The sequence below is a fragment of the Myxine glutinosa genome, chromosome 11 (genome assembly GCF_964187855.1).
Source record: "Myxine glutinosa chromosome 11, kmMyxGlut1.1, whole genome shotgun sequence".
NCBI classification, from domain to species: Eukaryota; Metazoa; Chordata; class Myxini; order Myxiniformes; family Myxinidae; genus Myxine; species Myxine glutinosa.
Window position 1 is genome coordinate 15730162 of NC_136271.1, and position 20371 is coordinate 15750532.

At 46.6% G+C, this 20371-nt stretch overlaps 1 protein-coding gene across 2 annotated transcripts in view; it reads right to left on the reverse strand.

Annotated features, from left to right (window-relative positions):
- LOC137436436 (cytoplasmic polyadenylation element-binding protein 1-like) overlaps positions 1–11229 on the reverse strand; it is a 31520-nt gene extending 20291 nt beyond the window's left edge. For both annotated transcript variants that reach the window (XM_078786422.1, XM_078786421.1), the window contains exons 1-5: positions 11120–11229; positions 7472–7661; positions 6388–6539; positions 4389–4494; positions 23–177 (exon numbers count right to left, since the gene is read on the reverse strand). In XM_078786422.1, the coding sequence (XP_078642548.1) occupies positions 23–177; positions 4389–4494; positions 6388–6539; positions 7472–7661; positions 11120–11218 (702 nt within the window). In that variant the 5' untranslated portion in view covers positions 11219–11229. The remainder of the gene's footprint in view (positions 1–22; positions 178–4388; positions 4495–6387; positions 6540–7471; positions 7662–11119) is intronic.
- Positions 11230–20371: the final 9142 nt, after the last annotated feature.

Below are 20371 nucleotides of genomic sequence, written 5' to 3' on the forward strand. Positions count from 1 at the left end.
GAACTCGGACTTCGCAAGTTACCCGCTCCAGCACTTCGGAAGATATCTGAACACCGTACGACTCTTCCTCGTCACCGTAGGTGAACGTCCGTGTGAGCAGGTTGCTCACATCAGCAAACAACAGGGTTTCCCTGTGAACCAGTCTCATTCCAGAATCTTTCATGCTGCTTCTCCGCACTGTTGGAAAAATAAATAAATAAATAATGGCATTTAGGTGCAAAGTATCCACATTGGGGTTATGACAAAACCTTTGCACATTCAAAGGTTTGATGCGCAGGGTATTTAAGATTTTGTTTGATGCGCTGATGCGTTGCTGCGCAGCGTTGCACTGACCGTAGCGCACTGACGCGCAGCGTTGCTGCTGATGCGTTGATGCGCAGGGTATTTAAGATTTTGCACAGTCAGGTATCAATGGGAAGGACTCATTACACAAACATACAAGGAGTTGGAGCTTCAAGATAGGCTGTTAAGTTGTGGAGTGAAAGGCAACAAGCAAAAGCTGGTAAAACGCTGTTCTGGGAATGCTGGAGAATCAATTCAAAAGTTGTTGGCAAAGTCAACATTTTAAAAGCCATCAGGTATGGGTGAAGCCCCTTTTAGAGAACACGCCATTGGTAGCATGCTCATCAGGAAGCAAACGGACAAAATGGTCCTGCTCTATTCATTCCTCATACTCTTCTCCAAAACTGTACGGATGAGTGCAGGGTAAAAATAACACGAGGAAAATATTAGGGCCTATTCATAAAGTGCAAGCTCGACAGTCACTCACCTTGGGAAATGAGCACTGCACCACTACCTTGGAATAATTATCAATTTCCAATTTAGTAAAAGACAAGCAGATAACCCGGTTCGACCAGGGTGTTACAAGGGAATTAGTTCCCAATAGAATGTGGAATGTTTATGGAGTTTGCTAGGAATGTCCTTTGACAGCATAATGGCAGGGATCCACAGAAATTCCACATAATGTAAAATGCGACTTCAAGTACTCAACCCAGGACTCCCACATAGCATTGTCAGGACGTTCTTTTGTACAGCTCATGTGCATGAAACAAAAGAGGAAGCATTAGTATCGAGTCCCAAGTTCCGTTTGTAGCCCAGTTCCAGGCTTCATTCACAATGAATGAATGAATGAATGATCGTTTAAAGGCCATTTTCCCCGCTAGAGCAGGGGTTAGCCTTGCGGGCCCCATGACAATCATGGTTCCCTGTTTGACGCAATGTTTTTTATGGCCGGATGCCCTTCCTGGCACCAACCCTTGGTCGCCTCTTACGATGCGCAGGGATACGGTGTACCTATTCTAAACCGGGGTACACACCGGGATCATTCATCCCAACAAGCTGGTACTCAATTTGCCGACCTCAGAAGGATGACAGGCTGAGTCAACCCCCCTGGCGTTAATTCAGCGATCGACAGGGATTCGAACCCAGGATCTGAGGATCCCAAGCCGGCACCCTAACCGCTAAGCCAACACCAGGCTAATCGCTAAGCCAACATAGGTGTGGAATATATTTATGGAGTTTGCTATGAATGTCCTTTGACAGCATAATAAATAGTAACTGTCAAGACAGCTAAGGCTTCTCAGGAAAGTGTAAAAGTATAAATTAAACTTCAAAAAAAAAAAAAAGTCACGTTAAATAAATGCTGCGCTAACAATTAAATAACTGCTGTCTTGCAGCTCTGGCTCCAAATAATGAATGTTGTGTTGCTGCCGAGTTGACATTGTAGATTGTCAACATCCCCTGCTGCAGCTGTACAATTGGGGAGAAAGGCCCGAGTTTCCTAGGAAAACAAAGGCAGTGCCTGCCAGATTGTTAAAACCAGTTAATTTAAGGTTTGATGCGCTTAACTCTTAAAAGTTTTGCTTTGAGAAACACCTGTTTGTGCAAAAAGGTTTGTTCACAAAAGCATGCCTCAAGGTGAAAGTATTGCTCAACTCCCCTGTTGGCATAAGACGACGACATCCCCTGCTTGAAAATTAAATACATGACGCTCTGGGTTGGACAGCAAGAGAGACATTAATTGTATTGCTTCTTTATATCGCGTGTACTGCATTCAATGCATTTCTCCCATGCGCATGAATAAATGTTTCAAACTCTCTGGACCTGCAGAATTATTTTTTTTCAACAAAAATAAATTGACAGAAAAGGAAATTATACGTTGACGGATTGACTGAATAGTTTGTGGTTTTATATATGTATGTTAATATATATGAATTTTTTTTTTTAAACCAACGACTGAGCCTTTACACCACCAGTGTGTGCAACAAAAATGCAGATAACTCAGAATTGCATGAATATCAGTGTTTGTGTTGATAAATGTGTTTGTGTGTACAATAGGTTCGATCCCCATTTGTAATTCTCCCCCCACAATCAATCCCTTCTTATCCCTCTCTCCACCCCCCCCTTAACTCTTTCCCCGCACTTTCCAACAACGAAACAATGTGCACATTACAGTCATTACAAAACACACATTCAAAGCCATTTCAGCCTTATCTGCATTATCCACACTGCACCAGTTCTGCGCTACCAGTTAGGGAACCCGTGAAGGAAGCAGGGAACAGGATGAGCTGCGGTCAATAAAAAAAAATTTTTTTAAGGATACATGGCGGCTGGGCAGACATTGCACGGCCAACCCTCTGAAGAGCTATGTACAAGTAAAGGGCCGTGCGCAAATGAGAAAGAGGCACTCGAGGGTCAAAGGATGCGACTATAACCTTTGCTCCCAAAAGACAGGCCCTGCCCGAGAGGAATACAAGCCAGAGATCTCTAGACATCTGGGCCGCTTCCCATTTGAGGAATAAAAGGAGTTGATCTGCGCCACCAGAACGAGCCTCGAGTCGAGCAGTCTGGTTCTGATACGGACAAAGTGGATTGACAGCACAATTTATTTGGACGCATCGGCCAGACATACCGATTCACACAAACTTTTCATGCTATCCCTAATTTCTAATTTATCTACTTGAGATGTACAAGAGCTCAACCTTTGCCTTGTGACCAGTTATGGTACAGAGCATCAACAATCTCTTATCAATATTTTCTACCCCCATTAATTCACCCCAGATCCACTTTTTTTGAAACGCCGACTTCTTTCCTGGAAGTCCTAGCGGTTTCCATTTGTTTTATACCTCTGCCACGCCCCCATTCCCATGCCTCCTCCCCCCCCCAGCCCTCTCTCAATGTCAAATGTTGTACTTGTGTGCTTCCCTCTCCCTATCTTGTCTCCCACTCCCTTTATCTTATGTTTTATGTGTCAGTTTGTCTTTTTGTGATAAGGTAGCTCTTACACGAGCCTCGATCTTGTATACAAAAAAAACCAAAAAAAAACGATTATCTCTTGCCCATCTGGGAGGGGTTATTGACTCATCCTCACAGTTTACCCTTATGGATGCATTACACATGTGCACTGCCCCCAACACACTGCACCACATCACCCTCCCTTTCGTACCCTTCATATTGGGACCCACATGGCCCTGACGGTGCATTTGCAGGTGAGCAAGGGGTCTAAAATACACAACTTCTTCCTCCCCATTGTCTAATTTTCCCGGTTGAATGAGCCGTGCCTGTGATGTGTCAATGCCAAATGTTGAAGAGGTTCTTTACATGCTAGCGGCTAAGACTGCTTTTGGGACACTATTGGAAATACTTCACTGTATACGTGCCTTTGTTTAAAAGAATAGACTTTCCAAACCTGCTTGCTCTTCCATTTTCCCCATTGGTTGGACAGTGTGTAATAAATAGATGAGAGGTTGTGCCCCACTAACCTAGCTGACATCCTACTTACGGTTCCGCTCAGCCATATGTAATTAATAGATAAAACGTGTGATGTCGAGAGCGTGGTTCCCCATCCGGGATAACTAAATCACCAGGAATATAACATGAGATTTGGATGCAGGCACCCTACCAGATTTAGTTGTTTTGTACAATGCAAGTGGTTGCTTAACCCTTCACCTTTTTGTGCTGCTCCGCTGTTGTGCTGCGGAGTTATACGTGGCTCATCGCCTTCAAGGTAAAAGGTCGGGAGGCAGGTCCGAGAGGCCACGCGTGACACGGCCGGCAAGCCCGTAACAGTCATCGCTGCAAAAAGTGCTTCCACCAAGTACTTACCGCAGGGGCTCAATACTTTTACAAGTGAATTTTGATTTGTACATGTTTTTTGTAGGTATTCCTGACATGTGACCTCCTTTAACTATAAGTGTTTAGTTTGATCTCTTCAGTTATGAATAAATAAATAAAAGTTCTTGGAAAAAATTGTTTCTACATAATTAATAATTCATCTAAATGTGGCATTATTGATAGGGGGTGAATACTTTTTCAGGTCATTGTATCGATATAGATTTTTTTTTTAATCTGAATCTAATTTCGATAACATATTTTAGAATAAGCTTCACCAGTTGGCCGATGCAGTCGTATGATGTCAAGCTCAGCAGCAGGGGTTGTTTCAGTGTTATTCATTGCCTGAGTGGTAGCGTAACAGGAAGTGTTCTCCATAAAGGTCTGCAAATCACATGGAAGATCACCACGACGTAAGCACACAACTGGTAACCAAACCTCAAACAGCTGCATCTTCATCCAAAGAGTAAATGCCAAAGAGTAAATACAGGTGTCAAGATTAATAAAGCATAACAAGGAAACTAGACACAGGAGGCCATTCAGTACATCATGTCTGCACCACACCAATACCAGATCTAATAAATCCGTTAAAACGACTTTATTTAATTATGGAAATGAGTGTAATAGTGGAGATAATAATGTGACAATGTGACATGCTCAGATATGCCAAGGATACCAAAAATAAGAATGTGGAAATAGTATATATATATATATATATATATATATATATATATATATATATATATATATATATATATATATATAATCATGTCAAACACCCATTGTTTGTCCAAGTCTCCCTCTATCTTGGCCTTCAACTCTGCTGTTGGTTTGTCCCTTCTCTACCATTCCTTTTGTGCCCTGATCCGTTCATCATACTAATACTAGCTATTTGACGAGCCTCAACCATGTTTACAAAACTTTATATTACATTTCAAAACGATAATAGTATTTTATATATATAGAACTAGTCGAAAGCACCCGGCGTTGCCCGGGTTATTTTTGAATGAATTTACTACTATAATTCAGCTTTTACTCGCGGCCGTAGAAGATTGACTACTATAATTCAGCTCAGCTTTTAATTGCGAAATGGGCCCAGCCCGGCCGAGGCGGCCTCGTCCGGCCTCGCCACCTCGCCTATAACCTTCCCGGGGCCTGTCACGACATTTTTTGTATTAGAGGTTTCCTCCTGTCTTTCACCATTCAGGAGATTAGCGCGTGCAGACAAACAAACAAACAAACTTTCTTTTATAATATAGAGAGATTATAGGGAGGGGTAAGGGGGTTGGATGAAGGCGGTTTTTGGTCGGAAAACAAACGAAACACCAACCACACACTATCCCTTTCCGAGACCATCAGACATGACACTGCACAGATGAACACAATCAGCCAACCACTACTTGAGCTACCTAAACATCCTGCCAATATCCCTATACCCTTCTATCTCCAATGCTTCGAGGTACCTATCTGATTCTAAATTAAACGTATCTACTGTTTTCTGCCACCACTACCTTACCAGGGAGACCATTCCATGCATCAACTACCTTGAGTGAAAGATCCCCACCTTACCTCTATTCTACTCTCGGGCTACGACCCTTCGTCCTATCACTTTCTATTCTGCACATATTTTGTATTTACCCTTCATTATGTTAAACATCCCCATCAGATCCCCTCGTAACTAGCTCCTCTCTAATGTATAAAGCCCTGTCGCCTTCAGCCACTCATAGCCGAGTCTAGCTAGGCCCGGAATCAATCATCCCTACACTGAACCCTCTCCATGACAGCCGTTTCCTTCCTGAACTGTGAGCAGAACTGCACCCAATATTCTAGATGAAGCCTAAATTAATTCCTTGTGTTAAAACCACCTTTTCATTCATAACTTATCCTCCTGCAACTACAACCTAAAACCCTGATCGATTTACCGACAGCGACATGGCAAAAACTGGAAAAAACCTACAGTAAATGTGGAAAACCTACACTTCACCCCGCTATCCAAATCGTTGATGTAAATTATGAGCACCAACGTGAAAAAGATCGTCATGGACCCCGTGGTTTTAGTAATTTTGCTGTACGGAGTTTAAAGGAGGGCAGTCGGCCATCTTCGGTCGGATTACAAAAAAAAAAAAAGAAAAAAGCTTCTGCATATCTGCACCCATCGTCACAAGTGACGGGGACATATTGATCGATTGAGACACGTTATATATATCCAAGCATACAGATGGAGAGGCTTGAACAACATGGAGAGAGAAACAGGTGTTCCTCCAACATGAAACTCACCTGAGCAATCTTGTATGGAAGGTTTTGATGCGTTTTGGACTCGCACGACTTGCTTTCTAACAAAAGCTTTTGTGCAAGGAGTGCACCCAAATGAGCTACAACAGGGGGCTCACCCCGAGTCGGTCTTGGTTCTCTTCCACCGCCGCGCCGTTCTATGGGTTTAGAGATATCCATTGGTGAAACATCTGGTAAATATTGTGGAATTTTGTGATGGAATTTGGGAGTGGAAGCATCTGAAGCACCTGACTTTGGAAGCATCTAAATAAGGTTAAAATCTTCACCCCAAAAGTCAATGCAATGTAATATATTATAAGGAGCACCCGGAGTTGTGGGGGGAGGAGAGGTGATGGAAGGGGAAGGAGGATGTGAGGGAAGGGGGAGGTGAGGGGAGGAGGATGTGAGGGAAGGGGGAGGTGAGGGGAGGAGGATGTGAGGGAAGGAGGATGTGAGGGAAGGAGGATGTGAGGGAAGGAGGATGTGAGGGAAGGGGGATGTGAGGTAAGGGGGAGGTGAGGGAAGGGGGAGGTGAGGGAAGGGGGAGGTGAGGGGAGGAGGATGTGAGGGAAGGGGGAGGTGAGGGGAGGAGGATGTGAAGGAAGGGGGAGGTGAGGGAAGGAGGATGTGAGGGAAGGAGGATGTGAGGGAAGGAGGATGTGAGGGAAGGAGGATGTGAGGGAAGGAGGATGTGAGGGTAGAGAGAGGGGAAATATATACTACATATACATGTTTTTGGGGGGGCGGAGGAGGCTCCGACAGGCCTCTCCGTTTTGGGGGAGGGAGGGGTGAGGGTTTTGGGGTGAACCCCCCCCCCTAACCCCGCCCGGCTAGTAGTAGATAAATAAACAGTGCAATGCATACATGATGTATACCCACTAGAAAAAAGAAAAAAAAATCTAATTTCATGGAACCTAACATACAAACAAGACAATGACACGACGTCGCCATTATGTCCTCACGAAAGCCAAAGATGAACCAGTTTATATTTCTAGGCCTTTGCTCAAACGGAAACCCGACAAGGCACGCACAACCCAAAAACAAAATGGAGATCTTGGTTGTACTCACACATTCAATTGGATTTGCTCACCAGGAGTACGTCTCGCCGGGGGAGTGAGGCACACTCCATGTAGGTCGAGTGTGTTTCCAAGCAGAGTGTTCATTCTGCGGAACACGTTTGCACTGCGGCAGGAGCAGAGGGCAGCGGGCAATGCGAGAAGGGAATCGTGGTCCTTGGTTGTGCCTTCGAGACCTCCAAGTTTGCAGCAGATCTCAAACTCCTGAACAAATCGGTTAAAGCGAATTATTATAAAATTAAAACAATAAAAAAAGATTTTTGGATATAAAAAAAATCCAGGCTCATTGAGGAGGCAGAAGGGTGGAAGCAATAAGCAAGAAAATTAGGACAAAAGGTGGAGGGCAAACTTGAAATGGTGTGCGTTGGGGAGTAAATATCACAGGTTGGGATGGGGGATCATTTGAGCTGGTGGTGCACCACTTGATTGAATAGACCTCGAGGGGCGAAGAGCGCATGGGGGATCATTTGAGCTGGTAGTGCACCACCTGATTGAATAGACCTTGAGGGGGAAGAATGCGTGGGGGATCAGTTGAGCTGGTGGTGCACTGCCTGATTGAATAGACCTTGAGGGGGAAGAGCGCATGGGGGATCATTTGAGCTGGTGGTGCACCACCTGATTGAATAGACCTTGAGGGGGGAAGAATGCGTGGGGGATCATTTGAGCTGGTGTTGCACCACCTGATTGACTAGACCTTGAGGGGGGAAGAGCGCATGGGGGATCATTTGAGCCTGTGGTGCACCACCTGATTGAATAGACCTTGAGGAGGGAAGAGTGCAATTGACCGAAGGTTGACGGATGTTACATTTTCACCCATCTGTGAGCATAATATCTCAAAAAGTTGTGAGAAGACTGACTCGGACAAAATTTGTTGGTGAATGGGTACGTGACAAGGATGACTTCATTAAACTTTGGTGAAGATCCAGATCTAGATTCTGGAATTTAAATGATTCTTCACCATTGACAGATGGTGCCAAAAACGATATATAGGACGATCTCAAAAGGTTATTGGTGGATTATGACAACACTTGGTGGAGGAATGGGTTATGTGACGAGGATCAGCCGATTCGATTTTGGTTCAGGTCCGAATCCAGATCTGGTCTACCAGTGGGATACAAAACAAACTGTTCAGCCTGGCGAGATATCGTACCACTCACCTCAATTACCGGAGGAAAATGCTCCACCTACCACTAGCTCTTCCACCATATTGGGGTCGTTACTTTAAAGGAGGTCTAACACTGCACTCACCTCGTGGGCTTACATCTACGAGGACAGAATTAAAACACAAAACGTACAGTCCATCCCTCCTTACTGTGTTCCTCCACACGACCCGATCTGTAATGTCCTCCATGTCCCTCCTTGCCGTGTCCCTCCTCACCGAGACCAAATCTGGAATGACCTCCATGTCCCTCCTTACATTGCCCCGCCGCACAACCTGATCTGGAATGACCTCCATGTCCCTCCTTACCGAGACGAAATCTGGAATGACCTCCATGTCCCTCCTTACCGTGTCCCACCGCACAAACCAATCTGGAATGTCGTCCATGTCCCTCCTTACCATGTCCCTCTGCAAGACCCGATCTGAAATGTCCTCCATGTCCCTCCTTACCGTGTTCCTTCACACGACCCGATCTGGAATGTCCTCCATGTCCCTCATTACCGTGTCCCTCCTTAGGGTCCCTCTACATGACCCAATCTGGAATGTCCTCCATGTCCCTCCTTACGATGTCCCTCCGCAAGACCCGATCTGAAATGTCCTCCATGTCTCCCCTTACCGTGTTCCTCCACACGTCCCAATCTGGAATGGCCTCCATGTCCTTCCTTACCATGTCCCTCCGCACAACCCAATCTGGAATTGCCTCCATGTCCCACCGCACGACCCGATCTGGAATTGCCTCCATGTCACTCCTTACCATGTCCCTCCACACGACCCGATCTGGAATGGCCTCCATGTCCCTCCTTAACGTGTCCCTCCACACAACCCAATCTGAAATGTCGTCCATGTCCCTCCGCAAGACTCGATCTGAAATGTCCTCCATGTCCTTCCTTACCGTGTTCCTTCACACGACCTGATCTGAAATGTCCTCCATGTTCCTCCTTAACATGTCCCTCCACATGACCCAATGTGGAATGTCCTCCATGTCCCGCCTGACCATGTCCCACCGCACGACCCGATCTGGAATTGCCTCCATGTCCCTCCTTACCATGTCCCTCCACACGACCCGATCTGAAATGTCCTCCATGTTCCTCCTTACCATGTCGCTCCACACAACCCAATCTGGAATGGCCTCCATGTCCCTCCTTACCATGTCCCACCACACGACCCGATCTGGAATTGCATCCATGTCCCTCCTTACCATGTCCCTCCTTAGTGTCCCAATCTGGAATTGCCTCCATGTCCCTCCTTACCATGTCCCTCTGCAAGACCCGATCTGAAATGTCCTCCATGTCCCTCCTTACCATGTCCCTCCACACGACCCGATCTGAAATGTCCTCCATGTCCTTCCTTACCCTGTTCCTTCACACGACCTGATCTGAAATGTCCTCCATGTTCCTCCTTAACATGTCCCTCCACATGACCCAATGTGGAATGTCCTCCATGTCCCGCCTGACCATGTCCCACCGCACGACCCGATCTGGAATTTCCTCCATGTCCCTCCTTACCATGTCCCTCCACACAACCCAATCTGGAATGGCCTCCATGTCCCTCCTTACCATGTCCCACCGCACGACACGATCTGGAATTGCCTCCATGTCCCTCCTTACCATGTCGCTCCACACAACCCAATCTGGAATGGCCTCCATGTCCCTCCTTACCATGTCCCACCACACGACCCGATCTGGAATTGCCTCCATGTCCCTCCTTACCATGTCCCTCCTTAGTGTCCCTCCTTAGTGTCCCAATCTGGAATATCCTCCATGTCCTTCTTTACCATGTCCCTCTGCAAGACCCGATCTGAAATGTCCTCCATGTCCCTCCTTACCATGTCCCTCCACACAACCCAATCTGGAATGGCCTCCATGTCCCTCCTTACCATGTCCCACCACACGACCCGATCTGGAATTGCCTCCATGTCCCTCCTTACCATGTCCCTCCACATGACCCGAACTGGAATGGCCTCCATGTCCCTCCTTAACGTGTCCCTCCACACAACCCAATCTGAAATGTCGTCCATGTCCCTCCTTCCCATGTCCCTCCACAAGACTCGATCTGAAATGTCCTCCATGTCCTTCCTTACCCTGTTCCTTCACACGACCTGATCTGAAATGTCCTCCATGTTCCTCCTTAACATGTCCCTCCACATGACCCAATGTGGAATGTCCTCCATGTCCCGCCTGACCATGTCCCACCGCACGACCCGATCTGGAATTTCCTCCATGTCCCTCCTTACCATGTCCCTCCACACAACCCAATCTGGAATGGCCTCCATGTCCCTCCTTACCATGTCCCACCGCACGACACGATCTGGAATTGCCTCCATGTCCCTCCTTACCATGTCCCTCCGCACAACCCAATCTGGAATGGCCTCCATGTCCCTCCTTACCATGTCCCTCCTTACCATGTCCCTCCACAAGACCCGATCTGGAATGTGCCCCATGTCCCACCTCACCGTGTCCCTCCACAAGACCCGATCTGGAATGTGCCCCATGTCCCACCTCACCGTGTTCCTCCTCACGATCCGATCTGGAATGTCTTCCATGTCCCGACACATAAAATTCCCGATTTCGGGACCTTGTTTGATTATTATTAAACTTTCCATCCACTACAAGCTTTTTCTGCCACTGTTGCCGCCGCACTTCCAACTACGAACCTCCCAATGGAGAGAAAATGATCACGTGTGATAATTAATTAAACAGACTTTATTTACCGCCTTCCTCGCTCGCCTCGATAATTAATTTAATCAGCGCCTTGTGTTAATTAGCTTGAACACGTGTCACCCGATGCATCCTAATTAATGATCCCAAAGAGTAATATCTGTGATGATGATGATGATGATGATGATTATGATGACGATATTGATAGAACTACTTTGGTAGGATGAATATACGTACCTGTGTACACTCACCTGCGGGTCGGCTAACCTGGGTTCAAATCCCGACCCAGCTATAAACTCTCACCCTGGTGCTCCACAGGCCCATGGTGGTTCATCCATGTGTCATGTGTGTAACGACCCTCGGACAGTTTTCCGCGCTTCAGGTCGGTGTTCGTCAATGTAAGAATCCAATGTGTAAAACTTGTGAACCGGCAGCAGCACCTGGGTGTGTTCAGCCAGCCCGCAGCTTGCTATCGCTTGCCAAGCTAGCCGTTCCGTAGCAACAGCTTTTCGAGCCGCTCGGTAAGCGGAGCAAACCATTATAAGGGGCGAAAATAGATTTCATGCGAACATAATCGATTCGTTTGGGGCTGTTGTCACAAGAACATCGAGTAAAACTGAATATTACGGCCCAGACAGCATTTATTCGAGGACCCATACCCCACTGAGCTCTCTCTATAAATGGGAAGAACTACCGGCCGATGAGAGTCCGTTTACTGATGAGGCCACGCGGCCGCCATATTGGGACTCCCTACCAGGCGAATGAGGCCACGCGGCCGCCATATTGGGACTCACGACCGGCCGATGAGAGCCCGTTTACTGATAAGGCCACGCGGCCGCCATATTTGGACTCCCAACCGGCCTATGAGAGTCCGTTTACTGATGAGGCCACGTGGCCGCCATATTGGGACTCCCTACCGGCCGATGAGAGCCAGTTTACTGATGAGGCCATGCGGCCGCCATATTGGGACTCCCTACGGGCCGATGAGAGTGCGTTTACTGATGAGGCCACGCGGCTGCCATGTTTGGACTCCATACTGGCCGATGAGAGTGCGTTTACCAATGAGGCCACGCGGCCGCCATACTTGGACTCCCTAATGGAAACGAAAGTTCTATAGTGAACGTGGAAAATAATCATAGATTAGCAAGTTTTTAAATAAACTGATCCGAACTGATCGGATGTTACATTTTCAAATGCGAACACAGTCGTGATAAAAGAAGTCGATGCTCTTTGCCCTTATCGTTTTTTTCCCTTGAAGAATCACTTACAAAATATCGCATCCAGATCTTCAGCAAAATCGAATCAATTCAGACTTGTAACACACCGAACCTGTCTACCAATGTTTGCCCGAATCTGTCATAACTTTTGGAGATATCCTGCTCACAAACAGCGGTAAAAACACAACGTCCACCATAAACGTCCACCTTTCCTTCTAAAAATTTATGGTGGATTTAGCTACCTTACACCCTTTAGAAAAAAAAAGCTCCTATACACCTCCCCCCCCAAAAAAAGCTCCCAAAAATGTCAGCTAAATCTACCAAAAAATTCAGTTAAAATTAACATACAGGTAATGGACAAAAAATGGAAACACCTGGGTAAATGAGGGACACCAAGCAACAGCTTTCACTGGTGTAGCCCTTGTGTTAATTAAGAAAAGAACATCCCAGTATGCTTAGGGTCATGTATAAAAATGCTGCACAGGCCTGGTTGTCTATAATTATGGGTAGTATGGCTGCAAGAGGAGGCCCCCCCAATGCCCACATCCACATAGCACGTGTGGTCACCCAATGGTTTGATGAGCATGATACTGATGTTATCCATATGTCACGGTCTTCTTAGTCACCAGATCTGAACCCAATCGAGAATTTATGGGATATTCTGGAAAGACGCCTGAGACAGCGTTTTCCACCTCCATCAAACAGGTGTGAGTTGATAAACTTTATCATGGAAGAATAGTGCCGCATCCCTCCTGTAGAATTCCTTACCCTGATATCCTCCATGCCACAGTCGTTCTGGTTTTATGTGGCACCTAACGCTCTATTAAGTGACTTTACATTGATATTGGTGTTTCCATTTTTTTGTCCACAATGTGTACGCTGTCGTTCAGGTAGATATCCATGAATGGACATGCCACAACACCATTGACAGCAGGTTACTCAAGGAATTTTGGTTTAAATGTCATGGGAGCAGGTGATGAATAATTGGGACTAGTGTAATTGTGAACGTACAACAGGGCCCAAGATCATTTTGTTGGATATACAATGCTTAATATAAGCTGGCACTTTTTATAGCAAAATTAAAAATAAATATTAAATGTCCGGGGGGGGGGGGGGGGAGAAATACACATGGACACTGCAAGGACTTCCAGGAAAGAAAGAAGATGGTATTTCAAAAAAGTGTATCTGGGGTGAATTAATGGGAGTAGAAAAGATCAAGGTTTTGGATGGCAGAAGATAAGAGATGGTGGTGAACAGATGTTTTAAAGACCTGGAGGGAGGATTGGGATTGAATGGAGTGGGGGAGTTTGTTCCAGAGGCGGGAGAAAAGAGGAATGAAAGAGTGAAGGTGAGCAGAGAGTCTTGATTTTGGCAGTTTAACCAGAAGAGGGTTGCTGGCAGATCTTGTGCGACCTGAAGGAATATTTGGGGGACAGAGCACAGACATTGCTGGGGGAGCAAGGCCAGAGAGGAGTCGGTAAAAGACAGAAAGACCACCTACCTGCCTGCGGTGAGTGAGTGAAAGGCCCTCAGACTTAACTTCATCGTGGGAGATTCCAATGATTTTGAAAGCTTTGGATTCAACAGCGTGAAGCCGAGCTAGGTGTGAGGCAGGAGCACCAGCCCAGAGGGGAGAGCAGTATTCCATTGAGCTGCGGATGAAAGCTTTGTATGTGGTGAGGAGCTCAGGTGTGCCAAGGAAGGACTTCGTAGACGGAGGATGCCCAGTCGGCGACTGGCTTTGGAGGCCAGATTGGAAATGTGGTTTTCCAAAGAAAGAACATGGCAGATAGTGAGACCCAAAAGCTTGAGTGACAGAACCTTTTTGGAGAAGATGTTTGAGAAAGTAGATGGGAAGGTTGTCCAGTCGGTCTTTTCTGAGAGACATAGTGAGAGTGTGATATTTGTCAGGATTGAAAGACATGTTCCAATTGTTTGATCAGTCTGTGATGTTGTCCAGGTCTGCAGAGAGTAAAGAGGCTGCAGCCTGCCGATATGAGGGATGAGGTATGGAGCGGCCGAGAGTGGAGTCATCAGCAAAGAGATAGAGGATTTTCCAGAGAGTCAGAGAGATCATTGATGCATACCAGAAAAAGCACGGGGCCCAGAACACTGCCTTGGGGAACTCCAGCCTGAACAGGAAGGGGAGATGAGAGAAATCCATTCAGGGCCACACGTTGACTACAACCAGCGAGGAAGTCCGAGGAAGTCCGAAATTTCCATGGATACCATAGGAGGAGAGTTCGGTGAGCAGAGCGGGGTGCCAGACCGTATCAAAGGCATGAGATATGTCAAGCGAGACAGCTCTGATTTCCTGTTTGGCATTGAGGACCTCCATCCATTGTTGAGACCGCAGAAGCAACATGTCCAGAGTCGAGTGACCTGGTCTGAAACCAAATTGATGATCAGAGATCAAGCCATTGGAGAAGAGGAAGGATTTGATATCCGAAGCAATGATGGATTCCATGACTTTGCTGATTATTGGGCGCAGGCTGATTGGTCTGTAGTTGCAAGGATCTGTTTTTGCACATTTTGTGTAAAGCAGTGATGTTTGCTGATTTCCAAGCAGATGATCTTGAGCAAATGAGAGGGTGAATATAATGGAGAGAGGGTGTGATAGAGCGCAGAGCAGGATTTTAGGACCCATGGGCTGATGCCGTCTGGTCCAGCTGCAGAATCAGAATCGAGGTTTGACAAAAACTCCTCCACCTTGTCAGGAGAGAAGGACACAGAGTCCAGGAGTACCTGGGTTCGACTGGGTAAGGTGGGTACAGAGAGAGATGGGTTCGGAACACAAGATTTTGAAGCAAACACAGAGTTGAGTCTATTTGAACGTAAGGCCTTTGTCAGAACTACTATCGGTATACTACTACGACTACGACTACGACTAATTTAACGACCATTTTCCCACATTGTAGATCAGTCGGCTAACGGCTCCTCTTCATTTAGTTGTCAAAAGCATCTACCAACATTAACCCCAACAACCGCAAGTCTCCACTGATCGCATCCTTCCAGACTACCACTTCATCTTTTTACCTCAACTACCAAACCAGACTTACTTCACAGGATAATCTTCTCTCCACATGCCCAAACGTCGTCGTCGTCCTTCCGTATCCTTTCATATATTTTTCTATTGCTGCAAGAAGTATTACTATACATACAGTGCTTTCAGAAAGTATTCACACCACATGACTTTTTCACATTTTGTTGTTATAGCCTGAAATTGAAATGGATTAAATTGAGATTTTTGGTCACTGATCTCCACATAATAATACCCCATTATGTCAAAGTGGATGTTTTTTGTTTTTTAGAAATCTTTACAAAATAATTAAAAATGAAATACAGAAATATCAAATTTACCTGTGTTCAACCGCAGCAATTACAGCTCCGAGCCTTCTTGGGCATGTCTGTATCAGCTTTGCACATCTGGATTTGGGGAGTTTATCACATTCTTTCTTGCAGATTTGCTCAAGCTCTGTCAAGTTGAATGGGGAACATCAGTGAACAGAGATCTTCAAGTCTTTCCTCAGATTCTCAATGGGATTCAAGCCTGGGCTTTGGCTGGGCCACTCAAGAACTTTCACATTCTTGCTCTGAAGCCATTCCAGTGTTGCTTTGGTTGTATGCTTGGGGTCATCGTCCTGTTGGAACGTAAATCTTCACCGCAGTCTAAGGTCTCTTGCACTCTGAAGCAGGTTCTCGTCAAGGATTTGCCTGTATTTCACTCCATTAATGTTTCCCTCTATCATCAAGTCTCCCAGTCCTTGCCGCTGAAAAGCATCCCCACAGCATAATTCTGCCACCACCATTCTTCACAGTAGGGATGGTGTGTTAGATGGGTGATGAGCTGTGCTCGGTTTCCGCAAGACGTAGCGCTTTGTATTCAGGCCAGAGTTAATAAATAAATAATTAATTTCATATTAACTTCGTAAAAAAAAATTGTATTTTAAAAATGCACTCTGACATTAATAGGGTATTATGTGTAGATCAGTGACAAAATTTCATTTTAATCCATTTTAATTTCAGGCTGTAACAACAAAATGTGAAAAAAGTCAAGGGGTGTGAATACTGTTACGTTTATGGGGGGTAGGCAATGGATTACCTGAGGGCCAGGTAGGATTGTATAGGGTAGTGTGCTCCGTATGTCGTGTGGCCACCTTGATGTACATAAGTCAGGCCGGATGTCGTATCTTCGTCCCCATGGCGAGGGGTGGGGTTATGTTAAGTAGTTAGGGGGCAATGCTGTCGTAGCCAAGGGTAGTAAAGGTCACCTGAGGAGGCGGATCCACATACTTGCCCGGATAAAAGGAAATTGATAGGACCATCGTCCTGTTGGAACATCGTCCTGTTGGAACGGCCCCTCTTCTTCATCGTGAAGCCAGCACAATGCCAGCACAATTTGACCATGGGACAAATTTAGGAATTCGGTAGGGTGGATGGCACTCTTGGACCTGACCAACCTGCAACTACCTGCACTTGAGGTAAGTGCCTTGATGTATACTGTCCCAGGTTTCAGTACTTGCTCATAAATTGGGACATGAGTAATTTGGAATGGGGCGGGTGAGAGTGATGGCATGGTCGGTGAAGGGATTGGAATGTGTGCCACAAAGTGTCTTGTGGGTGGCATTTGTTTATGTGTGGAGGTTTTGTGTTTTTGTGTGGTCATGAGAATGGAAATGTGGTTGTATTTGGAATGTGAATATGGGAAATTCACATGTATGCAGGCCATGGAAGTTTTTTTTAATTGAAATATGTGTTGAGAATTGAATGGCAGCGGGGGAGGAAATGTTATTGTAGATTTTGTGGGTGGGGGAGGTGTGTGTGTCCGCAGGTACAGATCAAGCTCTGGAGAAGCGGTGACTGCGGCCCCCCTGAGGTAATTTGCCCCGGCAGCCAGTGGGGTCTGGAAATTGGGAGCCCATCGGCGGGGGGTCTGGTTGGGCGCCCAGCGGTATGGAGACCCCTGGCGACCCGTGAGGCTGTGTGAGCCTGGTGTGGAGACCTTCCCAGCGGGACGACAGCTAAGGAGCTTGTTTAGCTGTCACGGGGCCAATAATTGAAGGGGGTGGGCGGGGGGGGGGGGGGTGAAGAAGTCGCAAGTCGGGCACTTGCTTTTGGGACTGCGGGCACCACAGCCTGAAGCGCCCCCACCATCTTGCTTGTACGGTACCTCCCCACTACCTAATTGAGGATCGTATGTGTGTAATGACATCTAAGCCATGGTCTTGCAGGGGGGTGAAATAAGTGTTTTGATGATTATTGCAATGTGTTTGAATGGTTATGGGATTTGTGTGGGTGAATGGGGGAAAAATCCACCGAGCTATGTCACTCACCTGCAACACCTGGACAGGGCCCATAGAAATTTGGGTACATTGGGATGGCTCCGCAGGTAACGTTGGGTATTGTGGCATTCACCGAGGGGGGGGGGGGGGCACGTGGTCTTTGGAGGGATCCAGGGTTTGTACAAGTGTTTTGAATTTTTGCATTTGATTAATGTTTTTGTGGTTAAGAAAGTTTTTTTTTGTGTTGACATTTTTCTTCCTGCCCCAGGAGTTAGGAGCGAGGATTTCAAGTTTTGTAAATATGTGAATTGTTGCTTAAGGGGTGAAGAACGGTAAGGAGGATAGGTAAGTTAGCTACGGCTCCTTCCCAAAGCCCCTCCTAATTTATTTCATAGGCTAATTAAGTGTGAGTTGGTAAGTGTTAAGGCTGGAACTGTAACGCCTGCAGTGACCCTTGCGGGAGCTACGGTTCCAATGGGGGTGGGAGGGGGGCACTGTTACGTTTATGGGGCAATGGATTACCTTTGGGCCAGGTAGGATTGTATAGGGTAGTGTGCTCCGTATGTCGTGTAGCCACCTTGATGTACATGTCAGGCCGGATGTCGTGCAAGGTAGTATCTTTGTCCCCATGTCGAGTGGTGGGGGAATGTTAATTAGTTAGGGGTTAGGGTAAATCCCCTGTATGTAAATTGCCTCCGTGATTTCTCCTCTGATCCTTATGACATGCACTCCACCCCTAAAATAAACACCAAATAAAAGTACCCGGGAAACAGGGCATTGAGCACCACCAATGATACCACCGACCAGATCATCACATAGGCCGGCAAGTGGCCAAGAGGCCACGCCCTGAAGAACAATTGGTTAGGACGGCCATAGAGCGATGAGATGTCACTCGCTGATGGGAGCGTGCGCGGACGTCATCGAATGACGTAAGAGCCCGGGGAATAAAAGAACGGTGTCCGAGCATTTTCTTTCTCTTGGGTCCTGGCTTTAGTGACTGGCAGACGCATTCTTTTCTCTTGGTTCGGGGTTTGAAAGCGAACAGTCATGGGTTTATCGTCTTGGTGTCCCGAGTTACTGCAGACTGTCACGGCTCGTGTTCTCGTTCTTTTGGTCCGGGCGATTGGTGCGAGCGGACGCAATGTCTTTCCATGGTTCGTTGGTGCTGACTGCGTGGCGGCTGGGTGCACCTGAGAGACCGTTGGTGCTGTGTGGAGCAGACAACAAGGACGAGCTCGGCCTGCTCACTTCGTGCTCGGTGGCTGGAGTGAACGAACTGCGTGCCAAGGCGTGTTTTCCCACGCATGGACTAGGGGACCTGTGCTACGGCTGGCGGGTGAACGGACTGAGCGCCAAAGCATGTTTTCCCACGCGGGGACGCAGGGCCTGTGACGATCCCGGACTGTCAAGGGGACCAGAGCTGAGTGCACACATTTATTACTTTATTTTTCCCCTTGTGTTGAAAACGGGTCCGTATTGGAGTGCTCCATTTAGGATTTTGTTTACCGTGCATTTGTTTGTTTCCTGGCATTATTTTCATTAAACCCGGTATTGTTGCATTTTAATTCCTCGCGCTGTCCCGTTTATCTGTCGGTGATTCTGAAAACCAACTGTGCCGTGTACGCCGTGCAGGTAAGCCTCGTCACTCTCCACTACTCCTCGCGTGTATAAAGACGTTCCACCATAGTTGACTGAACGCCTCGGAGTTTAAGCTCGATCGGCTAATCGTCTTCAGGGGTGTTCACCCGGGAACACGACAATACTTTCTGAAGGCAATGTATAGTGGAATTACCACTCACATAAAATATAGTTTACCAGATGCCTAGCAAATGAAACCACCAATTCTGGAGGGATCAGAATAATCCCATCAACGTAATGACTGCCTGATTCAGTCATCATCTCGATCATTCTGACTGCAACTAACTTCAATCCCACTCCACCCTCCAGGTCTTTAAAACAGCTGTTCACCACCATCTCTTATCTTCCCCCATCCAAAACCTTGATCTTTTCTACCCCCGCTAATTTCACCCCAAATCCACTTTTTTGAAATACCAACTTCTGTCCTGGAAGTCCTTGGTGTCCTTGTGTTTTATGCTTCTCCCACCCCCCCCCCCCCCTTCCCACGCCTCCTTCCCCCAAGCCCTCTCCCTCCCACACATCTCCCTGCTCTCAAGTGTTGTGTGCTTCCCCTTCTCTCCCCATCTTGTATTCCGCTCCCTCTTTTTATATATTTTGTTTGTCTGTTTGATTTGTTTGTGAAATAAATGTTAGCTCTTTCACGAGCCTCGATTCTGTATACAAAAAAAACCAAAAAAAAAATCAGCTGGAAACAGTCCATCGTTGAGGTTTCGACCCTTCGATCCCAGATCCTCTCGAAACGACGGGTCCACAACATTAGTTGCATCCAAAGGTCCACCCAATCAGGTAGCGAGACGGACATGAGAGGAGAGGGAGAGAGGTGGGATAAAAGCGGAACAAATGTCGCGGATTTACCACTAAATTCACCATCGAGAGTAAGTGACAATTCATTAAATGTGAACCAAAGATAAAAGATGTACTCAAACTCAAGATTGAACAAATTTCGATAGGTTACATAAAA